Source organism: Bemisia tabaci, chromosome 10 (assembly GCF_918797505.1).
Source record: "Bemisia tabaci chromosome 10, PGI_BMITA_v3".
Lineage (NCBI taxonomy): Eukaryota > Metazoa > Arthropoda > Insecta > Hemiptera > Aleyrodidae > Bemisia > Bemisia tabaci.
In genome coordinates, this window is record NC_092802.1 from 12,957,936 (window position 1) to 12,984,988 (window position 27,053).

Genomic DNA, 27,053 nt, shown 5'->3' on the forward strand with positions numbered 1-27,053 from the left:
TAACCACAGGAAAAATTAATAGTCCTAAAACTTCAAGGGTTATTTTTTTTTTCAATTTATTTTTATTCTGAACAAGCAGTGTTCTGGACAACAAATTCTTACTCTTGAATTATTAAAATTAACAAATTCTGTTGAAAAAGATAATAGCGCTTGAAAAACACACAAAGGTAAATATGCATCAATTGTAATCATGAAAATAGTAATCATATAGGAGGCATGTATCAACTTACAATTAGCTTAGAGAAAAAATAAGCTTTAGGGAAGAGAGGAAAGGTTGGGAGTATCACCTTTAACTACATATGAAGTTACTTAAAATAAGAGGAGGACTTTTCCTCATCAAAGTTAAAAAAAATTAGTTAATTGCAATCAGAAGAAACTTGAGTAACTGTTTTCAGTGTAGGAATTCTTTTAAAACATTACGAGGCCAATATAATTTCCAAGCCGTCGATTTTCTTTCTTGCAGATTTGGGTCGGAAATATTTTTTAGTCAAGTTTTTTACTTTGGCTCAGGATTTTGAGAATGTTGTACATAATAATTAGAAGATCTTATTTCACTCATCAAGATGAATAAATAATACTTTAGATCTCGGAGGATAAAAAAATCGGAAAACAGAATGATGCCAATCTTTTTTCTTTAATCAATGAATGGCAGCTTTTTAAGTAGGTACTTTTTACAGAAAAATTAAATATTTCTCAAGACATTGCTTTCTTTTAATGTATTGCCCTTAGCAAATGATTGCTTTTTCGGACATTAGTCTACAGAACTTTTTTTATTTGTTTCAACGGGTGGAAAAACTTTTAAGTTATCGCCACCTAATCAAAACACCCAATATAAATTAATATGATGTAAGTAAAATCGTAATACATATACCTCTATCATTAATATATTCTTCAATGTTGTATGCTGTTTTAAGAGGAAGTAATATTTTATTAAAATATTTATTGAATAATGAACACAAGTGAGAAACAAGCTATAGTAGTTGCAATTGCAAAGCAATTGCTATAATTGTCATGAAAACGCTGTTCGTTTTATATTTACTTTATGGCCTCATTTGGGGAAATTCCAAGGGCAACCAAAATGGACTTAAGGCAGAGATCTCCCCTGCCCTGTCTTGCTAAGGAGAAACGCTGTTCAAACATTCGAATGTTGCTAAATTTTCAGTGATGAAGTATGAATTTTTAATTACAGCTCCGTAGCGCTATTTTAGAGGCCCACTGAGCGCCGACCGGCCGCTCAGTGGTCCTGTACGGAGCTGTAATTTTAAAAACGTGAATTTTTTGGAAGTATCTGTAATTTCTGGACTCAGCGACCCTCAAGGGTCCCTAATAATGCATTTTGCTCAGTTTGAACATTAAATCTGATTTAATAACAGTCAAATCCGACTTTTTTGCGCGCGAAAATCGGTCGGCGCGCGTTGAGCGGAAACTTTAATCGATCATAACTCCGGAACCGTTCGGTTCCCCAGCTTATACGACCACTCGTTGGATGCGGAAAAAGACGAACAATTTAAAAAACTGGTTTTGGTTCAAATAAAAAAATGTGAAATTTCAGTTTAATCTGTTTAAAAGAAATTGTTTTTCCTCAAAAACTGAAAAAAAGCACATAAGTTAAGTTAAAAATTTAATTTTGGGATTTTGACCTTTAGAATCTTAAAGTATGCAATTTTAGACGATTTTTCGTCCAAACCGGGCTTCAATATCTCGTTTCGTTCGAAAGATATCGAGGGTCACAGGTTTTGACTTCCACCCCCCCTAGCGCCCCCCCCAAAATTTTTTGGGGGTCTGAAAATTTGGGGAAAGAAGCGCTCCAGTATTAGTAACTGATAGACGAAGTTTGAATAAGTTTTAGTGGGGGGGCGAAAAATGTCGTTTTTGCATACGGCTCTTTCAAATGAAATTCTGTGAAGAAAAAACTCATAGGTTTCCAGGAAAATTCGTGTTTTATTGAAGGAAAAATGGCAATGTCTGAAGGCTCATACAGCGTTCTCTCTTAGCATGGCAGCATACTCCACCTCTCAGAACATATCTCCCCCCCCCCCTTTTTGACAAAAAAATGCCAATCAATGCCATAAGCCAACCTTGGAATAGGGTAGCATCGGAAACTACTTTTGATCAATAGAAAGGTGTGAGGGCAATGCTCCCATGACGATTATAACTAAAGTCATGCATTATTATGCATAACATATTCTAGTGATAAAATCTAAAAAATAAAACTTTGACACTTACGTACGTAGCTGAAAATATACAACCTTATGTATTAAAATCATTGGCCATCGAAACAGGGATTTGTGGAGTTGCCCTCCAATTTAAATTACCGCAGGAAGCAGGGAAAAGAATGAAATTTTTAACTCTCATTTTTTAGCTTCTTTGCTTCTCTTCTTATACAGGAAAATTAACCATATCAATTAAAATGTGTACGGAACTTTTTTCAAGATGCCTTAACTAGGACTACTAAATTCCTCCCTTCTCCTTTTTAAAGTATTTAAAAACCCTCTCTCAGGGTCTGGATAATATCAGTTTTTAAAACATTGATAAGAATTTAGAGGTGACAGAAAATTTTACCCAGCTGTGAAAAGTCTAAAAATCGGCTGTCAAACAACCATACATTTATGTCTCTCTGAGCCTGCAAATTTTGAATTTTTTTTTTTTTTTTTTTTCAACTAAGGAGATGAGGTCATAGTACCCTTTAATAAATATTTTTATACTTATTAAAAATGCCAGGAATTATTGTGTTCCAAATCTTAAACATTCAGGAACTTCAAATTTGTAGAAAATTACCTACTCAGTTCCCTCCTGTTTTCATGTTTTTTCTTTTCATAAATACCCGAAATTGGCTCCTCCACACCCCCCTTTAATGAAAGGCCAAGATTAAAAATGGTGTTGTCGTAATTCTTAAGAGTAATTGTTCATTGATATGCTTTTGTCGAATGTATAATTCTCTTCGTAAAATCGGAAAACCAAGAACTTTTCATTTGTTTTCATACGGAATGATTTTCTTAGCAGCCTCTGATTGAAAGGTAAGTTAAGTCCTTCGGTTTCCTCATTAGAATATGCATATTCGAGGATTATTGTAAAAGATCAAAGCCAAGAATTGCTTATATGATGTTCAAGGTTGAGCACTTTATTATTCACCGTTAGGCTGGCAACGACATTCGCTGAACCAAAAAATAGCTCAAACTTTCCTAAAAGTTGACACATTTTCCATCAAAAATTCTCTATTTTTTAGAATTCTCTACAAACTTAACTAAGTTCGGAGTTCACCGAGAAGGAAATCGGTGGAATGTGCTTAATGTTCCAAAGAAACGACCGATTTCAACTCAACAAACTCAGATTACTTTTACTCACATAGGTCTTCATTTTCCCCTTTGTCTGTAAGTATCCCTCCCCCCAGCTCCATTTTAACCCATATTTCTAAGAAAAATAAAAAATATGCTATTTGTGCCTGGATCTATGCAAGCTCCGAAAATGCAGCAGCGCTGAAAATTTCCCTCTACCGTCAAACGCTACTCTCTGCTACGGAATTTTTATCTACATCAATATTCAGTCGTGTGATTTCCTCGTATGGAGGTGGGAAGGACTGGCTAGAAGAGGACTCGGTCCTCGTGAACAGTGAGTCATATGTCGGCGGCGGTATCCCTTGGTTTGAGGGCGACAACTCGCTATCTTTGTCCGAATCTGTTTCGATGGAGGTGTCTCTATACTGAAGAAGCGCCCGGCGAGCATTCGGCGCATCATCTGAAACCAAAATTCATCCTTATTTGAAATCGTTAATGGTAGTGACTTCATAGCTGCCAAGCAATCGGCTATCCCCTGGTAAAAATTGGCGAAAAGAGCTGCGTTTCAAAATACCATAGGAATTCTTATAGCCGGCTAGAGGAGGCTACAGAAAATCATATAGCTGACTGCACAATGCGGAGAAAATCGTACGGTCGGGCTATACGAACCGATAAAAAATTATGCAGCCGGGCTATAGTTCCTATAGCCGGGCTTTACACTTTATCGCCTGGCTGTTGCTTTTTTGCCTTCAATTATAAAAGGCTATAAGGAATTGTGTAGAAATACGTGTGCTTTGGAAATCATTAAGTTTGATACGGAACCACCTTAATATTTACAAAACACACGTTATATTTTCCTTTAATACATTTTTTTTTCATCAATTAAACCGAGAATAATCCATACAGGATGTGCAAACACTTCAAAATCATGAGTTGAATAACGCTGACTCCGCCAGATTAAATATTAGAGCCTAACACAAAGCGGAGCGGCGACACACTGGCGCCTACAAACCTAACAGGGATACTTCACGCATTGTGCAACGCGTGAAGTATCCCTGTTAGGTTTGTAGGCGCCAATGCGCGTTTCGCGCTGGCTGCCCGCCTGCCGCACCGCAGCGTGCCACGGCGCTTGAAGCAACTATTTCACACCAGAGGTATTGCACAGTATCATACGAAACTGAAGGCGCTTTAATATATTAGGAATGGCAGGCATCCATCAAAAGTACGGAGCTTCCCTCGCAAAATAAATCAGGATCCTACGGCCCAAAAAGAGAGCAGTAGTCCAAAAACTCACTAAGTTCTAGCATCCGTAATTAGTAACGTTTAGCATACACTTTATCGCCTGGCTGTGAGTTGCTTAATCGCCATCGGCTATAAAAGGCTTTAAGAAATTGTGTAGCCGGCCATAGAAGCTGTTAGAAATCTTACAGCAGGCCGTAGGTCTATGGTATTTTGGAACACATATTCTACTGCCAATTTTTACCATGGTCTGACCGCGTAGAGACATTCAGCAGGGTATTTGAACATTATGATGAATAGGCATCACTGTAACACTAATCATGAACTAGTAGGAAATTATGTAAAACACGCAACGCCAAGGTGTATTGAAAGTTGACTTTTCATTTAGAGCCGAAGCTTTTCTATCTTTTTGATCATTATCAAGGCTGAAGGTCGAAAAGCTTCGGCTCTAAATGGAAAGTTTATTCTCAAAACACCTTGGCGTTGTGTGTTTTACACAACTTCCTATACTAATACAGCAGGGTGGAAAAGTATATTTGAGAGTTGACGTTTTAAGTTAATTAAAAAAACATTAAATTCAAAAAAATACATTCAAATTTAAAATTTTTGCAGCTTCTGTCATTTATTTTTTTTTTTTTTTTTTTTTTTTTTTTGACCGAAAATTTTCACATTGAAGTTTTTCTTTTTGAAAGATAGCTGCGTCGCCTAATGGTAAAATGAGGCAAATTTCCAGCCGTTACTGTTGTCTAGTGCCCCTTACCCAAGACCAATCCACACAGGTCAGTCATTCCTGAGGACGAGTTCTAGAACTCGACTGCGTAGTAACGTACACTGGAAAAAAAAACACATTGGATCTAGAGTCGAGACTCTTAAAAACATCGACAAGAAAAAATACTCTTGATTCAATCAGATTCAAGCTTAAATCAAGAACCAAGCCTCTTAATTTGAGCGGATTTCCTGTTGATTTAAGCTTAAATCTGATTGAATCAAGAGTCCTTTTTCTTGTCAATGTTTTCAATGTTTTTCTTTTTTCCAGTGTATTATTTAGTGCCTGCAATGTATTTCTTAAGGGAGCACCCAATGTGACGTAGTATTGAATGCAGGGCCGGATTTATAAGAAATCCATTAATAAGAAATGAACGAAAAAATTATGAAAGAACAATCGCACTGTGTTTGACGCAATGCGTGAAGTATTCGTGCAGTCTTGTAGGCGCTATGCGTTACACGGCGATCGCTGCCGGGTTATCGGACATTTCGTCAACGATTTTTTGTCCGCGCACCTGTTTTTTCCAGTAAGTAGGTACGTCCACGCGTTTTTTTCGGCACGGAGGTTTTGGTCCACGTGCCAGTTGAGACCCAGAGTTAATTGGTCCACATGTAAATACTAACGACAATTGTTCACGACGTTTTTGGATGAAAATGTATAATGTCTTGGAAGAATGAGGATTTGCTTGTTTTTTTTTTAGTCGCTTGATCCAACGGAAAATAATATATAATGGAGATTTGTGGTAAAAATGAGGGAGCGTCAATTCCACGAGACAAAATTCGCTAAAACTCTCTACACCTCTTTGGTGTAACAGGACTTGATTATCTTTCAAGAAATTCCCACCTTGCTATACCTGAACCGAATAAACCTCTATATTTGCCTCAGCTAAAGGCTCTTAGATTTTTCCTGTGTACGAAAAATATCTTGATTTATTTTGCGAGGAAACATCTGTCCTTTTTAAGGATGCCTGTCATTCTTAATACGTTCAATTTCGTACAATACTGTGCAACACCTCTGTTGTGAAATAGTTGCTTCAGGCGCCGCCGCACGGCGGGCAGGCGGCTAGCGCGAAGCGCGCATTGGCGCCTACAAACCTAAGTGGATACTTCAAGCATTGTGCAATGCGAGAAGTATCCACTTAGGTTTGTAGGCGCCAGTGAGCCTCTCACGCCTGGCAGCACGCCGCTCCGCTCTGTTAGGCTCTAATATTTATACTCGCATACTCAGCGTTTTTTAACTGCTGATTTTGAAATGTTTGCACACTGTGCATTGATTATTCTCATTTACCTAAATTGATGAAAAAAAAAATTTACGTATCAATTTTTCAAAGGAGAGTAATAATATAATGTGTTTTTTAAATATTGGTGGTTCCGTGTCAAATTTAATGATCTCCAAGGCACTTTAATTTTTATTTTACATTTTGTGATTTTGCTGTGCTGCAGCGAGGTGTATGCGCAACCAAACGCTCAAAATTTGACGTATTTGACTCTAAAAGGTCGATGTACAAATGTGTTAAAACTAAAGATTGCGTGCTTCTTGGTTTTTTTTTCTTTCTTTTATTCATTTTTGCAGTTTCTTTCGGCACAACTGCGGCTCATTGAGATTAATATCGATGCCATCGCTTGGGAAAGGTTTTACAAATATTTTTCACGATTTAAAAATATAAATGTTTACAAAATGAAGTAATAATTTCGTAAAAAAAAAAAAAAATTAAAAAATAAAAAAAGTACTTATACATATGTAAGGTATATTGTACATCGAATATTTTAAGGATAGAAATAAAACCATATGTTCACCAGTGACAAGTTAAAAATATGAATCAAAAGGAGAAAGTAACATTTCATTTAGAAAATGAGCAACCACAACAACACCTCTTCCTCTCTCCATTGAGTTGATTTCAGAGAAAACCAGTGGCACCATCGTGTTTCTCGCGAACTTTTACATAAGAAGCAACAGTCGAATCGAAAATTCCTCACACGTGTAACATCTCAATTCCTTTAAGGGCTTTTTTTTTATGCGGATCGCAGTGGAACGCGGTGGATCGCGATGAACATCGGTATTAGCGGCTCTGGTGCTTGCACTAGAGCTGCTATTCCGGACGGTCCCAGCTGGGGAGTATCAATGCAGCATGTTACATTGTAGAGACCGCGCGTTGGTTGATGGGAATCGGCGCCATTTTCGGCTATGTTCCTTGTCATGACTTTATTTTATTGCATACTGTTTTATTGTTAGTCAATGCTATGTTGTGTATTGTATTTTTGGAATCATGGTGATACAGTCAACAATTCAAACTTTGTTTGTGCTTTTATCTCGTGATGGAAAAAATGTACTTTACGTTCAAAATTTGAAAATTTGAATTTTAAAGTTTTCGCGGTTAAGGAAGCTTTAACTACTGGGTTGGAGCTTCCTAGTCATATTACTTGATATCAGCTGATAGCAAACAAAGGTTACCAGGGAAACCGTAAACGTCTAACAACTATCGTGGCCATTGGGGCGATTCGACAGTTTGAATCGTTTTCGTTGATTGAATCGACAGTTGTCGGATTGTACATCAATGACAAAATGTGTCTAGGCCCTCATTCTTGACTACAACTACTGCCCCCAGAGCCGCTCTCCGACGCCAATGCGTTGGAGCTTCCTGCTTGTTTTTTTATTCCGTTCCTCAGCCGTTATCCAAGCGTTCCAGGTGGATCAGGGTGGAACGCTGGATCGCTCTTCCGAGGTGGGGCGAGCTCGCGATCCACTGTGATCCTAACCTAATACGAGGAAGTTGCCGTCCCCAACAAATCAAAACAATAACAAATCAACCCAAATTCCAAGTTTGGATTTTTTTATCACTTGGAACACTGTGGATGGGTCCGGATCGCTCAGGATTCCGATCCAGTGCGTTTAACTGCGATCCACCCTGATCCGTGATAAAAAAAAAGCCCTTAGTCTCCCTTAAGTACCTATATTCTAGAAGTGAAGACCTACCGTAGCGGATCTGGTGCGTGGGAGGGAGCCTGGGGAGCGGGAGCTCGTGGTGGAGGCCGAGCTCCTGGTGGAAGGCGTTGACGACGACCTGGTCGAGGAGGAGGATGCGGCCGTGCGGGAGGAGGAGGATGTTGGGCGTGGAGGCGCGGCTGGGCGTCGCGGAGCAGTCGTCGGCGCCCCCGCGGCAGCAGGGGGCGCCCCAGCAGCAGTAGGCGAGCATGAAGCAGAGCACGGCCACCATGACGACGAGCCCGGCGGCGTTCCCCTGCTCCTGGACCGGCGCGTGCTCGTCCCCGCCGGCCCCCGGGCCCCCCGGCCCGAGCCTGCTGCTACCACCGCCCACCCGACTCGACATGGTAGCTGCAACACACAAAATCAAAACTTCAACAACTACGTCCCAAGTAGTATTTTTCAACGGAAAAATCGGGATGTATTGCAATTTTATTGGAGATAAAATCCCTAGGATCATCAACATCATCTGATGAAATTGGACATATTTCTGCCAAGCGGAACTAAGCGCCATAGGGTGAGGAAGGTAGACAGGGGCGGACTGGCCATGGGGGGCGGGGAGGCGATCGCCTCCTAACAATTTGCCGCGGAGGTCCCGAAGGGGCCCCCGCGGCGAATTTTTTTCGGGTCATCGTTTTTTTCCTGTTATGTTGTAATTTTCCTATCCTTTTCAGTCACTAAAAGGCTCCGAAATCTTTAAATTTGTCTCTAAGAGACATGAAAAGTCGTCTAAAGCCTATGTGATGAAGGGACCCCCGAAGAATCCTGAAAATGGGTTATTTTAAAGTTCAAGTACCGTAGAATCCTACTCCAATAATGCTTAAAATTGCGTTTAAAAACTGTGAAATTTTCAAAATTTTTCGGGGGAGGGCCCCCGAACGACAGGAGGGGCCCCCACATTTAGGTCGCCTCCTATAACTTTTCGACTACCAGTCCGCCCCTGAAGGTAGAGGGGGGCTTTGATTGGCGGCGAAACCGGGAGTCGGGCTCATTCCGTCCTATACTCGCAATATGCGTTTCCATAGCGCTTAGGTCCGTTTGACAGAACGCGCTATCCGGCATTCTAAATTCCTCAAATACAACTCAAATTGGCGCTTAGTTCCATTTGACAGAAATACGTCCAAATGACACACACAGACAAATGGTTTCCAACGATGAACCTGAAGATTCAATAAAAATTAAAAATGACTAAAAGAGTAAAGCTGAAGTTAAAGCGGGCAAGTAACAATGTTAATTTGGAAATTAAGTAAGTCAGCATAAAATTATACGGAATTCGTGTTAACTGCACGTGGAATTGATTTAGCTAGGCACCGGACCGGGCAATCGTAAAATGCTTCGATAAAGGCGGTGAATTTATGACCGCGGAGGCAGGATCGTCGTCGGAAAAGGAGGAGCGGTCAGGGTCTCAATGAAAGTCAAGGTGTCGTGCCAATTTTGAAGGTCGGAAGTCGGGATCGGTGTTTATGCAGCGAGGGGTAGGTAATGAGCCCCGTCTCTCTGCGAGGGTGGTAGCTTGCAGTGGCGTGTCGTGCTTTGCAGGACATCGATTGATCTGCCATTTAAACCCATGGAAAAGGATCGATAAGTGGGGTGTTTTAGAGTACCTATACACGGGAGAGTATTGCCATCTCTGTGCCGCTCTCTGATTGGTTCATCAGTTGGACTACATTTTACCCATTTTACAATTTGGAACTTCAAATTCTAGCCCGGTTTACTCTTCGTGTATGAAAACTATGGGAAAGTCGGAACTATATCTTCAGAATCAATCAATGTGTTGCTCACGTTGGCCTTTAAGCATCACTGCGAATAAGACAAACGCAACCAATACATAACATGGAAAGAATGGACGTTGGTGACGGCGCAGAGATACAACTATTCGAACTCGATGGATGTCCGTGTTGCATCTGCAAAATTGAAGGCGCGAGGCTTGAACTCGCAATACTCCGCTCCATGCATGCTGCCAATGAGGCCAATCAAACTCACTTTCCGATGCTTAAAAATCGGATTTTAGTTGTGAATTTCTCACAGAATATATTTGAAGATTAGTTTTAGTTAATTCATTAATCCTTCAATTTTTTTTTTTTTTTTTTTTTTTTTTTTTTTTTTTTTTTTTTTTATAAAAAAAACTGCACTCAAGAACCTTGTCCTCCAAACACCTCATTTCCAGTTGAAAATAGTCATGCGAGACTTCCTGGTTCTGTTTTTACCAGTTTTCAGATCCACCAGATCTATTTTTTAGCCTTTTTTTCCCTTTTTTGTGTATTTTTTCAAGTGCCAATCTTTGCTGCGTTGCCAAATTTTCCCATTTACAAAATTTTTATTTGAAGAAAGTTCTGCACATTTTTCCTTGAAATTTTCAGATGTTTACATTCAATACAAACCAAATTGTTCCAAACATTTGTAGAAAAACATTTACAAGTTATACTCAATATCAGGTTCTATCAGGATTTAAGGTCAATTAGGATTTGAGGAAAAATCAGTCGTAAAATCAGGATTTGAGAAAAGTCGGTCGACCGATCGGATTTTTTTATCGAGCTATTTTTGTGATATTAATTTTTCTCCGCAAAAAATCAGGATTTGGAAAAATCATGAAATCAGGATTTCATGGAACGTGTCCGAGAGATAATGGGCGTTGAGGGGACAATAATTGTGCACGGTACCATGACCAAGCGAGTGGTATGGTACGTACAGGCATGTGCAGAGAATGGCTGATACCAGGTTGCTGAATAAGGTGTTGAAGTGGGTCCCCCCAGGTAGGCGACGGAGAGGGCGTCCAGCCAAACGGTGGATAGAGGGCATCTGTGAAGAGATGGAGAGATGCCAGCTTCCGGAGGATCTCTACCATGACAGATCCTGTGGCGGGTAGGCGTCGCAGAGCGCCCAAACGTGCCGTAAAAGCGGCTGATACAAACATAGGATTTCATCAGGATTTCCCAAAATAAAAAAAAGCAACTAGACACCCTGGTTAGGTTTCTACGCACAGAAATTTCGCAACGCTTCAATGTTCATACAGCACTTTTCCTTAGCACGGCAGAATAGGAAAAGCTTTAACGAGCATGACCGGTGCCGAGTCTAAAACAACCCCCGAACATGATCACGCCACGATCGCGAGGGTGTTGTCAGGGTCAAGGGTGTTCGTGTTTATGTTCGGAGTGGGACCTCGAGGTAGCGCCACGGTGCGCGTTTCGGGGTGGAGGGGGGATATTTAATGCTCCCTGGGGGCTGTCATTCCTTCCTGAAATTACTCGCTATGAAAGGATAACGTTTCCAACTTTCATACCCGAGTTTTCAGTAAGGATAAAATCGAGATTTAGAATACATCTCGACAAGGGAGGTGAAAAAATACGCGTGTTAGCGTCTCAACAGGTCCGATTTTTTGTTTTTTCGTTTTTAAATAAAAAATGGAGGGACTTTTTTTTTAGTTTCTCAAGCAAGAAAAAAAACCACCGACAAATTTTAAAAAAATGTTTATCACCGCCTAATTTCTCCTTTTAGGAAATAATACATCGATGGTTAAAGAGCGACACTGCGTGTCTCCATTGCGATGTTTAAAATTCTCTGCTCTTGGTTTATTTTTTCGAAGAACGACAAGTCAACTTCATAGCTTGAAATTTCTACCAAATATTCTACTGACAGAGAATTTGAAAAATTAAGGAAGTTAAGAATAAGAATAAGAAAATACGTTCATTAGTTTTCCGAGGAAAAAATCAAGTATGACTGGATGTCTAAAACTTTGCAAACGAAGATACGTCGTCTCGCATACTAGCCATCGATATTGATGAATTAAATTTAAAAATGCGTCAGTCAATTTGGACGTTTCAAAACTGCCCATTACATTTCAATTTAGTGACAGAAAACCAACCACAACAACTCCACATTGTAATTAATCTTCTGTGAACATTTTGATTGAGAAACTCCTTCAAAAGTTCCAAAATATTTTGCTAAGACTCTTCGCATGGGGAGAAAATATGAATACAGTCGAGGTGAGACGTACAAGGGCCTCGTTTTTTAATTTTTCTCGCGAATCTGAGCGAAACCTCATTGGCAGCATGAAGCGAGGCATTGCGAGCTCACGTCTCGCGCCTTCAATTTTTCAGATGCAACACGGACATCCATCGAGCACGAATAGTCGTATCTCTGCGCCGTCACCAACGTCCATCCTTCCCATATTATGCATTGGTTGCGTTTGTCTTATTCGCAGTGATGCTTAAAGGCCAAACGTGAGCAACACAGCCAAATATAGGAGATACTTTTTTTCTTCTTTTTTTATATAATATATGTATAAAATCCGGAAAATGCATAGGATTAACAGGGTTGCCACAGTCAGGGAATACCGAGAAAGACCTGGAAATGTCAGGGGAAATTTTAAGCCACCTTTAAATGCTTTCTAGAATTGGTTTGGCATTTCGAACAACAAATTTCGCCTGAAAACCAAATTTCTAACTATGTCTTTTTATCCATCTGCCATATCTTCAATTGTCGGGGAATGTCCCAGAAATTTGTCACGGAAATGTCAGGGAATTTCTTTTTCCAAATTCTGTGGCAACCCCGATTAAAATGGACCCCGTTAAACGCACAGAGTCGTATCAAGATTGAAAAGAGGAACAAGGGTTTGAGGCTCACTTTCTTCATTTGTTGACGTTTGTGTTTTGTTCATGTTTATGACGAAGTTCAACGACTGTTTTTCTCGTTGGAAATATTCTCTCTCGTTGGAAATATTCTCTCTCGTTGGAAATATTCTGTTTCGTTGGAAATATTCTCTCTCGTTGGAAATATTCTCTCTCGTTGGATATATTCTCTCTCGTTGGAAATATTCTCCCTCGTTTCAACAGGAGAAGATGTACGACTATTTAAAATTACTCCTAGCTCCTTTTTTTTCTTTTTCTCATTTTTTTCCACAAAAACACATCATTGGTGCGTTTCAATAGAACGCGATTCAAAGGTCGCAAAAGATTGCAACAGACCCACTAGATTCAATAAATAACACCAGCCCGGTAAATATCACAGACACGACACACAATGGAATGAATCAATCAGAGAAGTCGGACAAAATTTGGAAACTTAAAAAGCTCGTAACTCTATTATTACGAAACTGGGAAGTCTTAAAAGTGTTCCCACGGGTTTTCTCGTATAATTTACTTCAAATAGCAACCCTCCAACTTTAAAATATTACGAAATAAACATCTAAATTTGTAGTTTTAGTCCAAAAAATCATGTCCAACCTCTCCCATTGATTTGCTCCACTGTGCGGCGCAGCTATGCTCCCGGAAGTTGAAGACCGTGAGCTTTGCAGAGGTGACCTAGACCCGGTTCCAACTCGGTCAAATTCAAGTTCCCGGGCGAAAGGGGGGAGGGGGGTTGGCTCTTCGCATCCCCCAGTCGTAACGTCCCCGCTACGCTTCGTGTTTCCCGTTAACGAGTCATGCGGCTCGATTTCCAATCGTGATCGAGTGATACATCTCTATCTTAGCAGTGTTAAGTATCGATGAATAAGTTCATTCGATATCGTTATCGAAATCGTTATCGAATCGTTATCGAATGATACATCCCTATCTTAGCAGTGTTAAGTATCGATGAATAAGTTCATTCGATATCGTTATCGAAATCGTTATCGAATCGTTATCGAATGATACATCCCTATCTTAGCAGAGTTAAGTATCGATGAAGGTCTTTCGATATCGTTATCGAAATCGTTATCGAATGATCCCTATCTTAGCAGCGTTAAGTATCGATGAAGGTCATTCGATATCGATTCAACAATCCAAGCGCTGAGTTGGGAACGGAGGCAGAGGAGTGAATATTTGATGACGTCACGCACTTCTCGTCGCCGCGGATGAGATCACTGCCATGCTAGGTAAAAACGCCGTATGAGAATTTGAATGTTGCCAAATTTCCTCTCGGATAATATTTGATTTTGAAGGAAATTACGAACTTTTTTCTTTGAAATTTTCAGATTTTTAAGAGCGAGCTACGAACGAGATCCTCTGAAAAATTAAAGGGGAAATAGTACCAAATTTTCCTGGAAATGCGTGATTTGACGTAGGAAATTTGGCAGCGCCCGATGGCTCTTGCGACGCTTTTCCAAAGCAAGACGATTAAGTGAGGGATTCTTCGCACGACTCGGCCGTTAAGAGCCCCTTGGATTTTCCGACCCTCCTGACCTTATCTAACACGGTCAGTGGCGTGGCGTGCTTTGCGATCTATCGATATTTCCCCATTTGAAGTTGTGGTAAAGAATCGATAATAAAGGTGTTCGCTGCGAGCACCCTGTTTATCGATACTTTTCCATAGGTTTAAATGACCGATCAATAGATACATCGCAAAGCACGCCACGCCACTGAACACGGTAGTTTACGTGCGGGATGCCTAAGTTGTGACGTTTGCCTCGCAGGGGCGGATCTAGCAATTTGGCAACAACGGATTCCTTCCATTTAAACCTATGTTAAATAATCGATTCTTGTCAAGGCACCTGGCCTCTCCAGGAATCGATACATTTCCATGGGTTAAATGGAGAAAAACAGTGTTGCCAATTTGCTAGATCCGCTAATGTTGCCTCGGTAATGAAAACGCAGTACTGTGCAAACATTCCAGCACGTGGGAGGGTGTAAAAGCCCCTGCTGAGAAAAAAAAATGTCGGTACCATGTTAAGATCATGGTGTCATTGTATAATTTACAAATAATGTTTTTGACGCTAAATGGAGCGATGGAGTACTAAATCACGCGACAACACTATTTCGACTTCCGGGTTGCGTAAATTGCATAACCATTGAATTGAAGGACAACTGCGTTGGCTCACTTATTAGTCACAACGTCGCGCTGAAACGCTACAACTGAGACAACGGAAAACAAGACAACTATTTCGATTCTCAAGCGATTCAAATTGTGAAGCTCCGAATTCGCTTAAAACGTATCGACATTGCAAGATTGCAAAATCCATTCACTAACTTATTTTCTTCGCGCAAAAAATGACAGCGCAATTTCTGTTCAAAATTTTCACTGAATTTTCATTCATCCGTGGAAAAGTGTTTGAAATGATGGATGAAACATGTTAAGTAATTTTCGAGTAAAAATAGAAATTGTGCAAGGAAATTTGAAATGTAGGTACGTTTTAATATACAAGAAAGGCGAATCGAATTATAACTGAGTTTTCTCACTCGTTTAGCCCTAGCTTTCAAGTTTTTAGCCTAAGTATACAGTTACTACCTTTTATAACACTAACTTAGTCTGCAGGAATGTACTTTTAAATAAAAACTCGGTTTTCCTTCATTGTCACGATTATGCAATTTAAGCCACAAAGGAGTCGAAATAGTTGTATCGCATAATTGTAACAACCAGGTGAGCAAACTCAGTTATCCTTCAATTCACAAGGTATGCAATGTGAGTCTCTTGGGAGTCAAAATAGTTGTATCACAGCTAACAGTTTCCGAATCACTGGGGAAAAAAAACACATTGGATCTAGAGTCCAGACTCTTAATAACATCGACAAGAAAAATTACTCTTGATTCAATCAGAATCTAGCTTAAATCAAGAACCAAGCCTCTTAATTTAAGTGGACTCCGTTTTGATTCAAGCAAAAATCCGATTGAATCAAGAGTATTTTTTCTTGTCAATGTTTTCACGAGTCTCGACTCTAGATCCAATGTGTTTTCCCCCCCCCCCCCCCCCCCCAGTGATCTCTCTTGAAGATACATCAAGCGCTTGCTGAACATCGTCCACCCAGGCAGACGTTTAGCAGATGAGTTTCGAAGCAGTTAAACGGCACAGGCTTTTCCCGGGCAGATATTTAACGACCTTTGAGCCGCTTCATTCCTTGACACAGTCACCGAAGGGCATATATACTACCCTTACCCCCCCCCCCCTCCCTCGAGGGAAGTGCCGGAGGGGGGGGGGGGCAGGGCAATAAGTCGACCGACAGCTTTTATAGCCCCACGCGGAAGGAATTGCGCGACCTTCCAAGTTGCATGCAGATGCAAGCGGCTCTGAAGGAGGAGGAGGAGGGGGGGTGAAGAGGGTAAAAAGGGGATTAATCATCCATTTTTTAATCGCCCTTGTCGTGGCGGCAGCGGTGGCGCGAACGACCCCCGAGAACACGAACTGCCGATTTTAGGCCCCGGAAATATTTGTGTACTTTCGGGCTTCCATCCCCCGACCTTTCACCGCTTGTCCCATCAAGTGGTGAGGGATGGAGGCGGAAAGGGGGTGGTGAATCGCGGTCATTGTTGTCAGATGTAAAGAGAAGCTTCCCCGAAAATTGTCCGCAGTGGGGTACCTATGGACACGGAGAAAAAAAAAAACTCGTGCGTGGGACCCGAAGTTTAGGTCATATGGATCTCTGAAGTTTTCACATTGAGCATCTGAACACTTAAGGTCTAGCTGCTGAGGTTCGGATCACGCTTCTGAAACCAGTTTATTTGGTTTTTATTGAGGGGGATCTGGCAACGCCTGAAGGGTCATACGGCGTTTTTCCTCAGCACGGCAGACGAGCTGCAGCCTGATTATTGAAATTTTTTGTTTGTCGGATCGACATAGATGACATAGGTTAAAAGGCGGAGCGTGATTGGTCGGCTATGTCTTATCGCTGTTTTATCGTGCCTTTGTCAGGTGGAATGATCGACATACTGTCGGAAACTTAAGAGGTGCCGTTAGCTTGTCGAGAGGTCCCGTTGCTTGTCGAGAGGTCAACCCGACATAGACACGACAAAGCAGCGATAAGACATAGCCAACCAATCACGCTCCGCGATTTAACCTATGTCATCTATGTCGATCCGACAAACAAAAAATTTCAATAATCAGGCTGCTGTGCGACATGGAAGGGCGATCTTAGACCTTTCTGCAGAGGCGAGGCGTGAATGATCGATTATCAATATCTCCTCAATTAAAGCTATAGTAAAGAATCGATACAGGTACAGGGTGTTCGTTGCGAACACCCTATTTATCGATACTTTCCCATAGGTTTAAATGGCAGATCAATCGACATATCGCAAAGAATGTCGGGCCACTGCCTATGGTGAGATTTTTTCTGTCTGTTCTTATTTTCCTTTTCCTCTTGACAATTGAATCAGTGAGTTCGAAAACACACCAACTCGGGTTTTTTTCGATTTTCACTTTTTCACGACTTATGGATAGAAGTATCTGCACGCAAAAGAAAATTTCAAAATTGAAATCGGAAGTGCTCGAAACTGCGAAGGGAAAAGGAAAGAATCGAAGTATTTCATTGGAAATACCAATTTTTGGGCATTTCAAGGGAAACAGGTGACCATCCGATTTTGCGGTTTTCTTTTTTCGGTTCAGTATATGTTGTACCAACAAGTTATATAAATATTCAAGCGTTATTTAGGTCGAAAAATATTTCTTCAGGGCAGATTATGAAAAATCAGTATCAAGTCGGTGAAAACGAAAACATACCAACTCGGAAATTTTTAAACGCTTAATTCTCTGTCATCAAACATGGTGTATCGATTTCAACTTGGTGCTTTACAAAGTCTCTAAGTACTTGTCCTAAGCACCAAAAAGGTTTTTCTTAAACTAACTTCTTCGCCCGCTGCGCAGTTTTAGGTGTTACCTGAACAATTTTTTTTCTGAGTCGGTGTGTTTTCGAACTCACTGATTCAATCACTAAGTTTGATTATTAGCATTTTTTTGTATATGGCGGCAACAGGGTGGCTAGCGCCGGGCGCCGGTTGGACGTGTTCCATTCTTCCCCAAACATCCGTCCCCCATTCGGTCCTCCGCGGGCTTTTTCGAAAATTGAGGGATTTCCGGCTTTTAACGATAATGCCGCGATGTCGCATCCTGGAAAAAGGGCCTCGCGGAGTCGCGGAGGCCTCTCAGCGAAACGGCGTTTTTCAAAGGCAGCGTGAACGACTCCCTAATCCCTTTCCGAACTTCAAAAGCCTGGCCCTAGTTTCCTCAGCTCTCCAGTGGCGTGGCATGATTTGCGATAAATCGATTGTTATGCCATTTAAACCTATGGAAAAGGATCGATAAACAGGGTGTTCGCAGCGAACACCTTAATAATCGATTCTTTACCATAGGATTAAAAGGCAGAACAATCGATACATCGCAATTCACGCCACGCCACTGCAGCTCTCACGGAGTATTGATGACGCATGTTAATTCCGCCGGATCTCGGTGACTTATGACGCCGTGCTAGGAAGAACGCCTTATGAACCTTTAGGAGTTGCCAAATTTTCGTTGGTAAATCACGAATTTTCGGGAAAGATTGTAAATATTTTTCTTCCGATTTTTCAGATAATTTCGTTCGCAATTTTACCTAAAGTTCTTGAAAATTTCTCAAAAGAATATTCGTATCTTTCCTCAAAAATAAACCTTTTATCGAAGGAAATTTGGCAATTCTCGAATATTCATATGGCGTTCTACCTTAGCACGGCAGTATGATGCGACATGCGTCAATGAGTCGTATTCAATGCATCAAACAGGTGAGATTGTATCGATATCGATTGGTTCAACATGTAAACATAGCCTCTAAAGTCAATTAAGAAATCTGAAGGAATTCAGGTTATTTGTGGTAGATTTTGTATTTTTATGGATAAAAAGGCAATGAAGAGTGAAATTGTTAGGAATTTTCCTCATTTTCAACTTTCCAACTTGAATCCTAAAGTTTTAGTTTGAGGTTATGTTCTATTATTTTGAACCAAACGATACGTCGAGCTACTATCGAATAGGATCGATATTCTGGAATGGTCGAACTGGCGTATGGTATACCGCATTGATTGAGTTAATAATTTATTATTTATTATTGTGATGAATAAAAAGGCAATGCAAGATGAAATTGTTAGGAATTTTCTTATTTTCAGCTTTTACAACTTAAATCTTAGAATTTTTTATGGTGGTTATGGAACCACTATCGAATACGATCTATTCTTAACTAATCAGTTGGACTGAGTCCAACACAACTAGTTTTGAATCCAACATGGCGCAAATTTCTCCTGTAAAAAATTCCAAGCCGACAAAATTTATTTTTTGAAGACGTTGGTAGTTAAGCGCATGATATTGATACACACTCGTGACTGATGACACTTGTACGGTGGCGAGGCGTGAATTGAATGATCGATTATCGATATATCCTCATTTGAAGCTATGGTCAAGAATCGATTATTTAGGTGTTCGTTGCGAACACCCTGTATATCGATCCTTATCCATAGGTTTAAAGGCCGATCAATCGATATATCGCAAAGCACGCCAGGTCTTTGCCTAGGGTGAGATTTTTCTTGCCACGCCACTGCACTTGTCTTGATAATGACACTCGTGTTGAAAAGCCTTGAAGTGTAATTTAATAAAATGCGTTGCGCTATGGCCACTTTCCTTGTCATAAAAAATATTCTGAAAATGCGGAAAAAGTCATTGAGATGAGCACTCAAAATATAGTCTGATGGAGGAGGGAGCCTTCAAAAATGATTCTCCTGGTTCAAACTTGATACGACTCGATGCATTTCTAAAAAATTTGGCCCATATTTCTTGAATTGCTGCACGAATTTGACAAAAACGCAAGTTTCTTCCATACCTGAGTCTAAGGTAGGGCATCGTTTTAAGGCTGAAATTCTGTACAGAGTGCGACAAAGGCCTGCGGAGAGTTTTGGAGAGCGACGGAAAAACTGTCCACAGTTCAGCATTGAAAGTTTATGCAAGAATCATGTTGTCAGGTTTGACGCGCTGAAAAAGAAGCTCCGGGCTAAATAGACGTTTTGTCCGTTCCGGATCCAGAGGCCGAAAGTTCCGCGGGCGCTGGAGCCGTAGCTTCGATTGCTCCGGGTGCTACGGCCGGAACTTTCGGCCTCTGAGCCCGGAACCCGGACGGTATGTCTACATAGCCCGTACCTAAGCGCGGCTTCCACGGCCGTTTGGAAAAAAAATCACTTGAATTTAGAGTCAAAACTCTAAAAACTGACAAGCAAAGGGAACATTTCTCTTGATTCAATCGGATTTTTGCTTAAATCAAGAGCCAGGCCTCTTAATTTAAGCGGATTTCCTTTTGACTTGAGCAAAAATCCGACTGAATCAAGAGTATCGTTTCTTCTCGTCAGTTTTTTAGAGTTTGGGCTCTAGATTCAAGCGACTTTTTTTCCAGTGCGGAGCTATTTTTTCAGTTCAGACATTCGAATAAATGGAGATGTTGCATGTGTGAGGGATTTGCGATTTGACCATTGATTCTTGTGTGAAAGTTTGCGAGAAACACGATGGTGCCACTGGTTTTCCCTGAAATCATCTCCCAAGCTCAAAAAAAGCTCTCAAGTTGAGGCCAAAATGGAGGGGATATCCCACCCTACCCTGAGAGTCCACCTCTAGGTACATCAAAACAAACTCTCCATGCAAAGATAGGGAGCAAATACATTGACAGAGCTGCCACTTTATTTGGGGATTCCAAAACTGAAAACACGGCATCACTGCTAATGTATTTGCTCCCTATCTTTGCATGGAGAGTTTGTTTTGATGTAGAGGTGGACTCTCAGGGTAGCGTGGGATATCCCCTCCATTTTGGCCTCAACTTGAGACCTTTTTTTCAGCTTGGGAGATGATTTCAGAGAAAACCAGTGGCACCATCGTGTTTCTCGCGAACTTTTACATAAGAATCAATGGTCAAATCGCAAATCCCTCACACATGCAACATCTCCATTCCTCAATGACGCTCCTTATGTGGCAACAATGGGAAAAAAATTCATTACTCATTCGACACACGGCGTGACGCAGTCTCTGAGTATTTGGTTCTGTTGAAAACCTCCCTTTACACTCACGTGTTCTCCCGCGCTCTCTTTCGTCGTCCTATTCGGCACGTTTTTCTCATACATTTCATTGGCAAACGATTCGCCCACCGCCCTTCTCCCCTATTTTAAGTCATTGCCTCCTCAAGATTGATCTTGATGCGGCCCTCTTGAAAGTCGACGGCCGACATGGATGCCACACTACAGTAATCTTTGTCTATTTGGTCATTTCTCTTACGAAAGATCGTAACTACATCCCACGAGAGACCCGACAGCGGGCCGATAATTGAAATTGATAGATAAAGCGATAGACAAAGAAGACATAGGGAGTATGGAGTGATCGTATTGGTTGAAATGGGTGGTTTCTATAGACTAAAGGAGAAAATGATCGACTAACTATCGGGTCGCTCGTGGGTTGCCGTTACTTAGGTAGTCTGTTACCTACCTCCTTTGTCCATTGCAACCACCCGCTTCCACCAATGGGATCCCTCTATATCTCTTTTGTCTTCTTTGTCTATAGCTTTGTCTATCAATTTCACTGATCGGCCCTCTGTTTCCGTCATTTTCCCTCGAAGTCTATGAGAAGCACCCGTTTCAACCAATAAGATAGCTTCATACTCTCTTTGTCTTCTTTGTCTATCGCTTTGTCTATCAATTTCAATGATCAGTTCCTAGGCTTGTTCAAGCCTCCCTTTGTCTTCTTTGTCTATCGCTTTGTCTGGGAATATATATGAATAATCATATCAACGGCGTAAGTCTGCAACAACATATCTCGTTTGCGGTTTCTGAAAATCTCCGCCTCTATTTTATTTTTTTTTTAAGGGAAACAAACTGACATCATTCCTTGAAGTTTTTGCAGAATTTTCTTCGGACAGAGAGGAAAAATCACGGCAGTTTTGAAGAATTGACCTTGAGCAGTTTTCTTTTTAAAATGTGAAGTATTACAGGGGTCTGCGACGCGACGTCGCAAACCGAGTCATGTGATTGCCGACTTACACCGTCGTTGTGTTTTAATGTTACCTAATTTCCTCTCGCAAATCGCATTTTTTCCCGGGGAATCTGGGCAAAAGCTGCGCGGACTATAAGTAATATTGAGTGCTGGTAACCCAGGATGGAAATGGATCAAGGAAAGAAAGGAACATCCAGGGCCGGACTGGCTAAGGCAGCTAGGCAGCGATCGCTGCCTAAGAATTGTCGGCTCAGGGGCCCCGACGGGGCCCCTGAGCCGACAATTCCTGAATTTATTCTTCAATAAATGAAATGAATCCATGAAAAAGTGAAAAATCCTTGAATTTATTCTTCAATAAATGAAATGAATCCTTGAAAACCCCTCGTTTTTTTCAGTCCTTGAGGGTTTAACTCATAACACCTTCTCTGAGGCCCCTACGGCCGGAAAAAGGTAACCTCAGGGGCCCCTGAAAGGGCCCCTCAGCGATCGGAAAATATGAGCTTCAAGGGCCCTGGAGCGGCCCTCGAAGCTATATTTTCCCGGCCTCTAAGGGTTTTTTACTTTAAACAGCATGACTCTTTCTCTGAGACCCCTATAGCCCGAAGAAGGTCACTTCTGGGGCCCTTGAAAATATGTCAGCAGGGGCCCCTAACCCTGGGCTCGACAAAAAGAGTTTCACTTTCAGGGGCCCTTCCGGGTCTCGAAAGCTCTTTTTTCCGGTCTTTGAAGGTTACTCACTTTAAGATGACTTCTTTTTGGAGGCGCCCCTACTGGCCCTGCAGCCGGGAGAAGGTAACTTCAGGGGCGGGGCCTCTGAAAAGATACCAGCAGAGGCCCATGCGTAAAGTTTGAGGAGGTTATGTGCTTCTTTATCAACAAGAGGAATCGCCGAATTTTTCAAAAAATATCTAAAAAATTGGTGACATTTTCGGAGGCGCTATTTATCAAATTTCAATGCGAAAAGAGCCTAAAACTTCTATTTTCAGGGGTTAAATTTTCAAAATTTTCCGGGGAGGACCCCCGGACCCCCCCCCATCCCTGGGGGGCGACCCCCCAGACCCCCCATAGGGGCCCAGTTTTTACGTCAGGGGCCCCAAAATCCTAGTAGCTGCCTAACTTTTTTTACGCCAGTCCGACTCTGGGAACATCCTACTAGGGAGGAAGGTTATAGCGGTGTCTTTTGGGATCCGCGGATTTCCAAAGAGAACAAGAGGAGAATTTACAATGTTGTGGTCAAAAGTATTCTTTACCTGGTAAAAATTGGAAGTAGGATCTGTGTACCAAAATACCATAGACCTACAGCCGGCTGCAAGATTTCTTATAGCCTTTTATAGCCGATGGCGATTAAGCAACAGCCAGGCACTAAAGTGTATGCCAAACGTTACTAATTACGGATGCTAGGACTTACCCAGTGAGTTTTTGGACCACTGCTCTCTTTTTGGGCCGTAGTATCTTGATTTATTTTGCGAGGAAAGCTCCGTATGTTTTGATGGATGCCTGTCATTCCTAATATATTAGAGCGCCTAGTTTCGTACGATACTGTGCAATACCTCTGGTGTGAAATAGTTGCTTCAAGCGCCGCGGCGCGGCAGGCGGGTAGCCAGCGCGAAACGCGCATTGGCGCCTACAAACCTAACAGGGATACTCCACGCATTGCGCAACGCGTGAAGTATCCCTGTTGGGTTTGTAGGCGCCGCGCCAGTGCGTCGCCGCTCCGCTTTGCATTAGGCTCTAATATTTAATCTGGCGGAGTCAGCGTTATTCAAATCATGATTTTGAAATGTTTGCACATCCTGTATGGATTATTTTCATTTTAATTGATGAAAAAAAATATGTATTAAAGGAAAATATAATGTGTGTTTTGTAAATATTAAGGTGGTTTCGTATCAAACTTAACGATTTCCAAAGCACACAAATTTCTACACAATTTCTTATAGCCTTTTATAATCGACGGCGAAAAAGCAACAGCCAGGCGATAAAGTGTAAAGCCCGGCGATAGGAAGTGTTGCCCGGCTGCATAATTTTTTATCGCTTCCAGTGGCGTGGCGTGAATGATCGATTATCGATATTTCCTCATTTGAAATCGTGGTAAAGAATCGATTATTTAGGTGTTTGCCGGGAACACCCTGTTAATCGATCCTTTTCCATAGGTTTAAATGACAGGTCAATCGATATATCGCAGAGCACGGTACGCCACTGATTGCGTCGTATAGCCCGGCCGTATGATTTTCTCCGCATTCTACAGCCAGCTTTTTTTTTTTTTTTTTTTTTTTTTTTTTTTTTTTTTTTTTATCGCTTGATATAGAACAGATGCGTTTTCACTTACAATGAAAGTGATAAATTGAATTTAAGGAACAAGAATTATTTGGACTATAAGTAACAGAGATTAGCTATGACGAGATGAAATTTACAAGTATAAGAATTACTTAAATCAACTCGGGTGATGTTGCGCGATGATATGATTTTCTGTAGCCTTCTTTAGCCGGCTATAAGAATTCCTACGGTATTTTGAAACACAGCTCTTATTGCCAATTTTTATCAGGGTTTTTATGGATGTAAAGTTTGGCATCTGAAGAAACGGACATAGGGTATGCTAAAAGCAACGGAGACGGGTTTCTGAAGACGGTCGCCGGTCGACTGGGATTTCTAGAAGAGATCGGGTCCGTAATGATAGAGTGCGTCAGATTGTTGGACATCGTATTCGACGTCATCACCAAACAGCTTGTCTGGTATGGTCATGTTAGATGGATAACGGTAGAAAGGCTGCCGAAGAAGATACTTAATTGATTTCCTCCTGGGAGCAGGAGACAAGGTGGACGCCCAGCGAAGGGAGGTGACAGGAGGTTTTAGAGGAAATGAGGGAGTGTCAACTCCCTGAAGTACTTTGGGAGGATAGGGTATACTTTAGTGACTGGGTGTCGCACAGCGCCAAAGAGCGCTATGGAAGCGGTTTTTACGTATGTATCTTGGGCATTTCTATCTGAATATTTCACTAATTTTTCCTTAGATGGCAAAAATAAAAAAAAATTAAACAAAACTTGCGTGGATACATTCTCGTAAAAAATTGAATTGTTTGCGTCAATTTTGCAACCTTGGAATGGAGTTGCGTTCTTTCGCCCGGGACGACGAATTGATGGAGAATTGGTGCTAACTAATGTAGCCTTGCAACCATATTTCTCTGGTTCGGTGAAATCGCACGTAAAAATACTCACAGCGGAGACGGGATGGATCAAATTGAAATCTTGAGACACTCTCTATCTGATTAATTAACGCAAAAAAATTGTGGGTAGACTGTTCGGTCTAAAAGTCAGGCCTCGAACCATATTTTCCGACTAATCCCTGTCCCTAATGTTTCTCGCGTCTACTTGAATCAGCGAGTTCGAAAACACACCAACTCGGGTTTTTTCGATTTTCACTTTTTTGCGGTTTAGTAACACTTATGGATAGAAGCATCCGCACGCAAAAGGAAATTTCGAAATTGGAATCGGAAGTGCTCGAAACAGCGACGGGAAAAGGGAAGAATCGATGTATTTCATTGGAAATACCAATTTTTGGGCATTTCAAGGGGAAAGGGTGCGACCACCCGATTTTGCGGCTTTCTTTTTTCGGTTCAGTATACCTTGTACCAACAAGTTATATAAATATTCAAGCGTTATTCAGGTCGAAAAATATAAATTTTTCAGGGCAGCCTGTGAAAAATCAGTAGGTATCTGAAAGTCGGTGGGAACGAAAACACACCAACTCGGAAATTTTTAAACGCTTAATTCTCTGTCATCAAACATGGTGTATCGATTTAAACTTGGTGCTTTACAAAGTCTCTAAGTACTTGTCCTTTGGCACCAAAAAGGTTTTTCTCAAACTAACTTCTTCGCCCGCTGCGCAGTTTTAGGTGTTACCTGAACAATTTTTTTTCCGAGTTGGTGTATTTTCGAACTCACTGATTCACTTATTCTTTACGAAATTTCGCCGCATTATCAAACATCTTCATGGTCTCAAATAAATCACAGATAGAACATAGAGATTAAATCCACCGGCCAAACGACTTTTAAAATTATGGCCTCTAAAAATTTAATCGAAAATTTTCTCAACGTTGTGAAGCGTTTATTGACCCAACAAAAATCGATTTTTGAAAGTTTAGGCATTATATCGACTCAAATTTGAAACTGGATTTTACAATGATGCCGTATATGAAGGAGCCTTCGAGCCTTGTTCTGTTTTTTCTGATAAAATTGGACTGCTTCGGCAAACTTGTGCTCCTTTTGCTTTAATGTTTTCAAATAAACTGGTAATTTTACCTGATGTTTTAAAACTTATTAGATGGGACACTAATAAGTTTTCTAAGCAGTGGATATCTTATCATGAGACATTTGGCAACATTTGAATGTTCATGCGAATTTTTATTCAGCAAGCCAAAATCATTCGGGTTCCATGCTCGATTGAGAGGAAATAAAATCAAATAACTACAAATAGATTAAATCAGAATTTCTTAATGAAATTTTGATATATTGAATGAAATTCCAACCTAATTTTTGTATTTTCTCCTCTTTTTTACCCTCTAAATCGTGTGAGCACCAGACTACTCCAACATCCTGCATGTTCATCAATTTCCGGGCAAAAATTTTAGAAAATTTTCCCCTTTCTTTATTCAAAAGTTCTCAAACCTTTACGTACCTCAGATTGTAACGAATGTTGGTACGATGGAGTAGCATATCTGAGGATCTCCTTGGGTGATTATTTCGAACCACATGCGAAAACTCAAAAACACAAAAATTCAACAAAAAATCACCGGTATAGTCTTTCTAATTTACGTTGTGCGAACACTGGTGGGAATAATTCTACGGGGAGACAAATTCCAAATTTTAACACTTAATTAAAATATCAAATTCACTGTCTCCAATAAGCAGTCCTTCAATTCGAAGTAAAATAGTAATAATTGGCAAAAACACTTGTCCCGATTTTTCTTCCTTCTTATATGAACTAATCGTTTCGAGTTCGTCCTTTATTTCCGGGGGTAAAATTTCGGGCGAAAAATCAGCTGGAGCGAGCGATTCGCGCTGGATTTCGGGACGGGGTTTGCGGAAATTGGGACACGTGCTACGGACGGACGGGTGGGCGCGGGAATG

The 27,053-nt window shown here is 41.0% G+C and overlaps 1 protein-coding gene across 1 annotated transcript; it reads right to left on the reverse strand.

The window, feature by feature from the left end:
- LOC109044752 (uncharacterized) lies at positions 1-27,053 on the reverse strand. The gene is made up of 3 exons (XM_019062603.2): positions 26,602-27,053; positions 8,254-8,613; positions 1-3,735 (listed from the first exon to the last, which is right to left on the reverse strand). Exons 2-3 carry the CDS (start codon positions 8,606-8,608, stop codon positions 3,497-3,499), a joined length of 594 nt encoding a protein of 197 aa, XP_018918148.2. The 5' UTR covers positions 8,609-8,613; positions 26,602-27,053; the 3' UTR covers positions 1-3,496.

What these genes read in the sequence shown, in the direction of transcription:
- LOC109044752 (XM_019062603.2), bottom strand. Translation starts at nt 8,608, where the DNA reads ATGTCGAGTCGGGTGGGCGGTGGTAGCAGCAGGCTCGGGCCGGGGGGC. An exon ending in CACGCACCAGATCCGCTACG is followed by an intron (nt 3,736 to 8,253) that starts GTAGGTCTTCAC and finishes TTTTGGTTTCAG; the next exon opens with ATGATGCGCCGAATGCTCGC.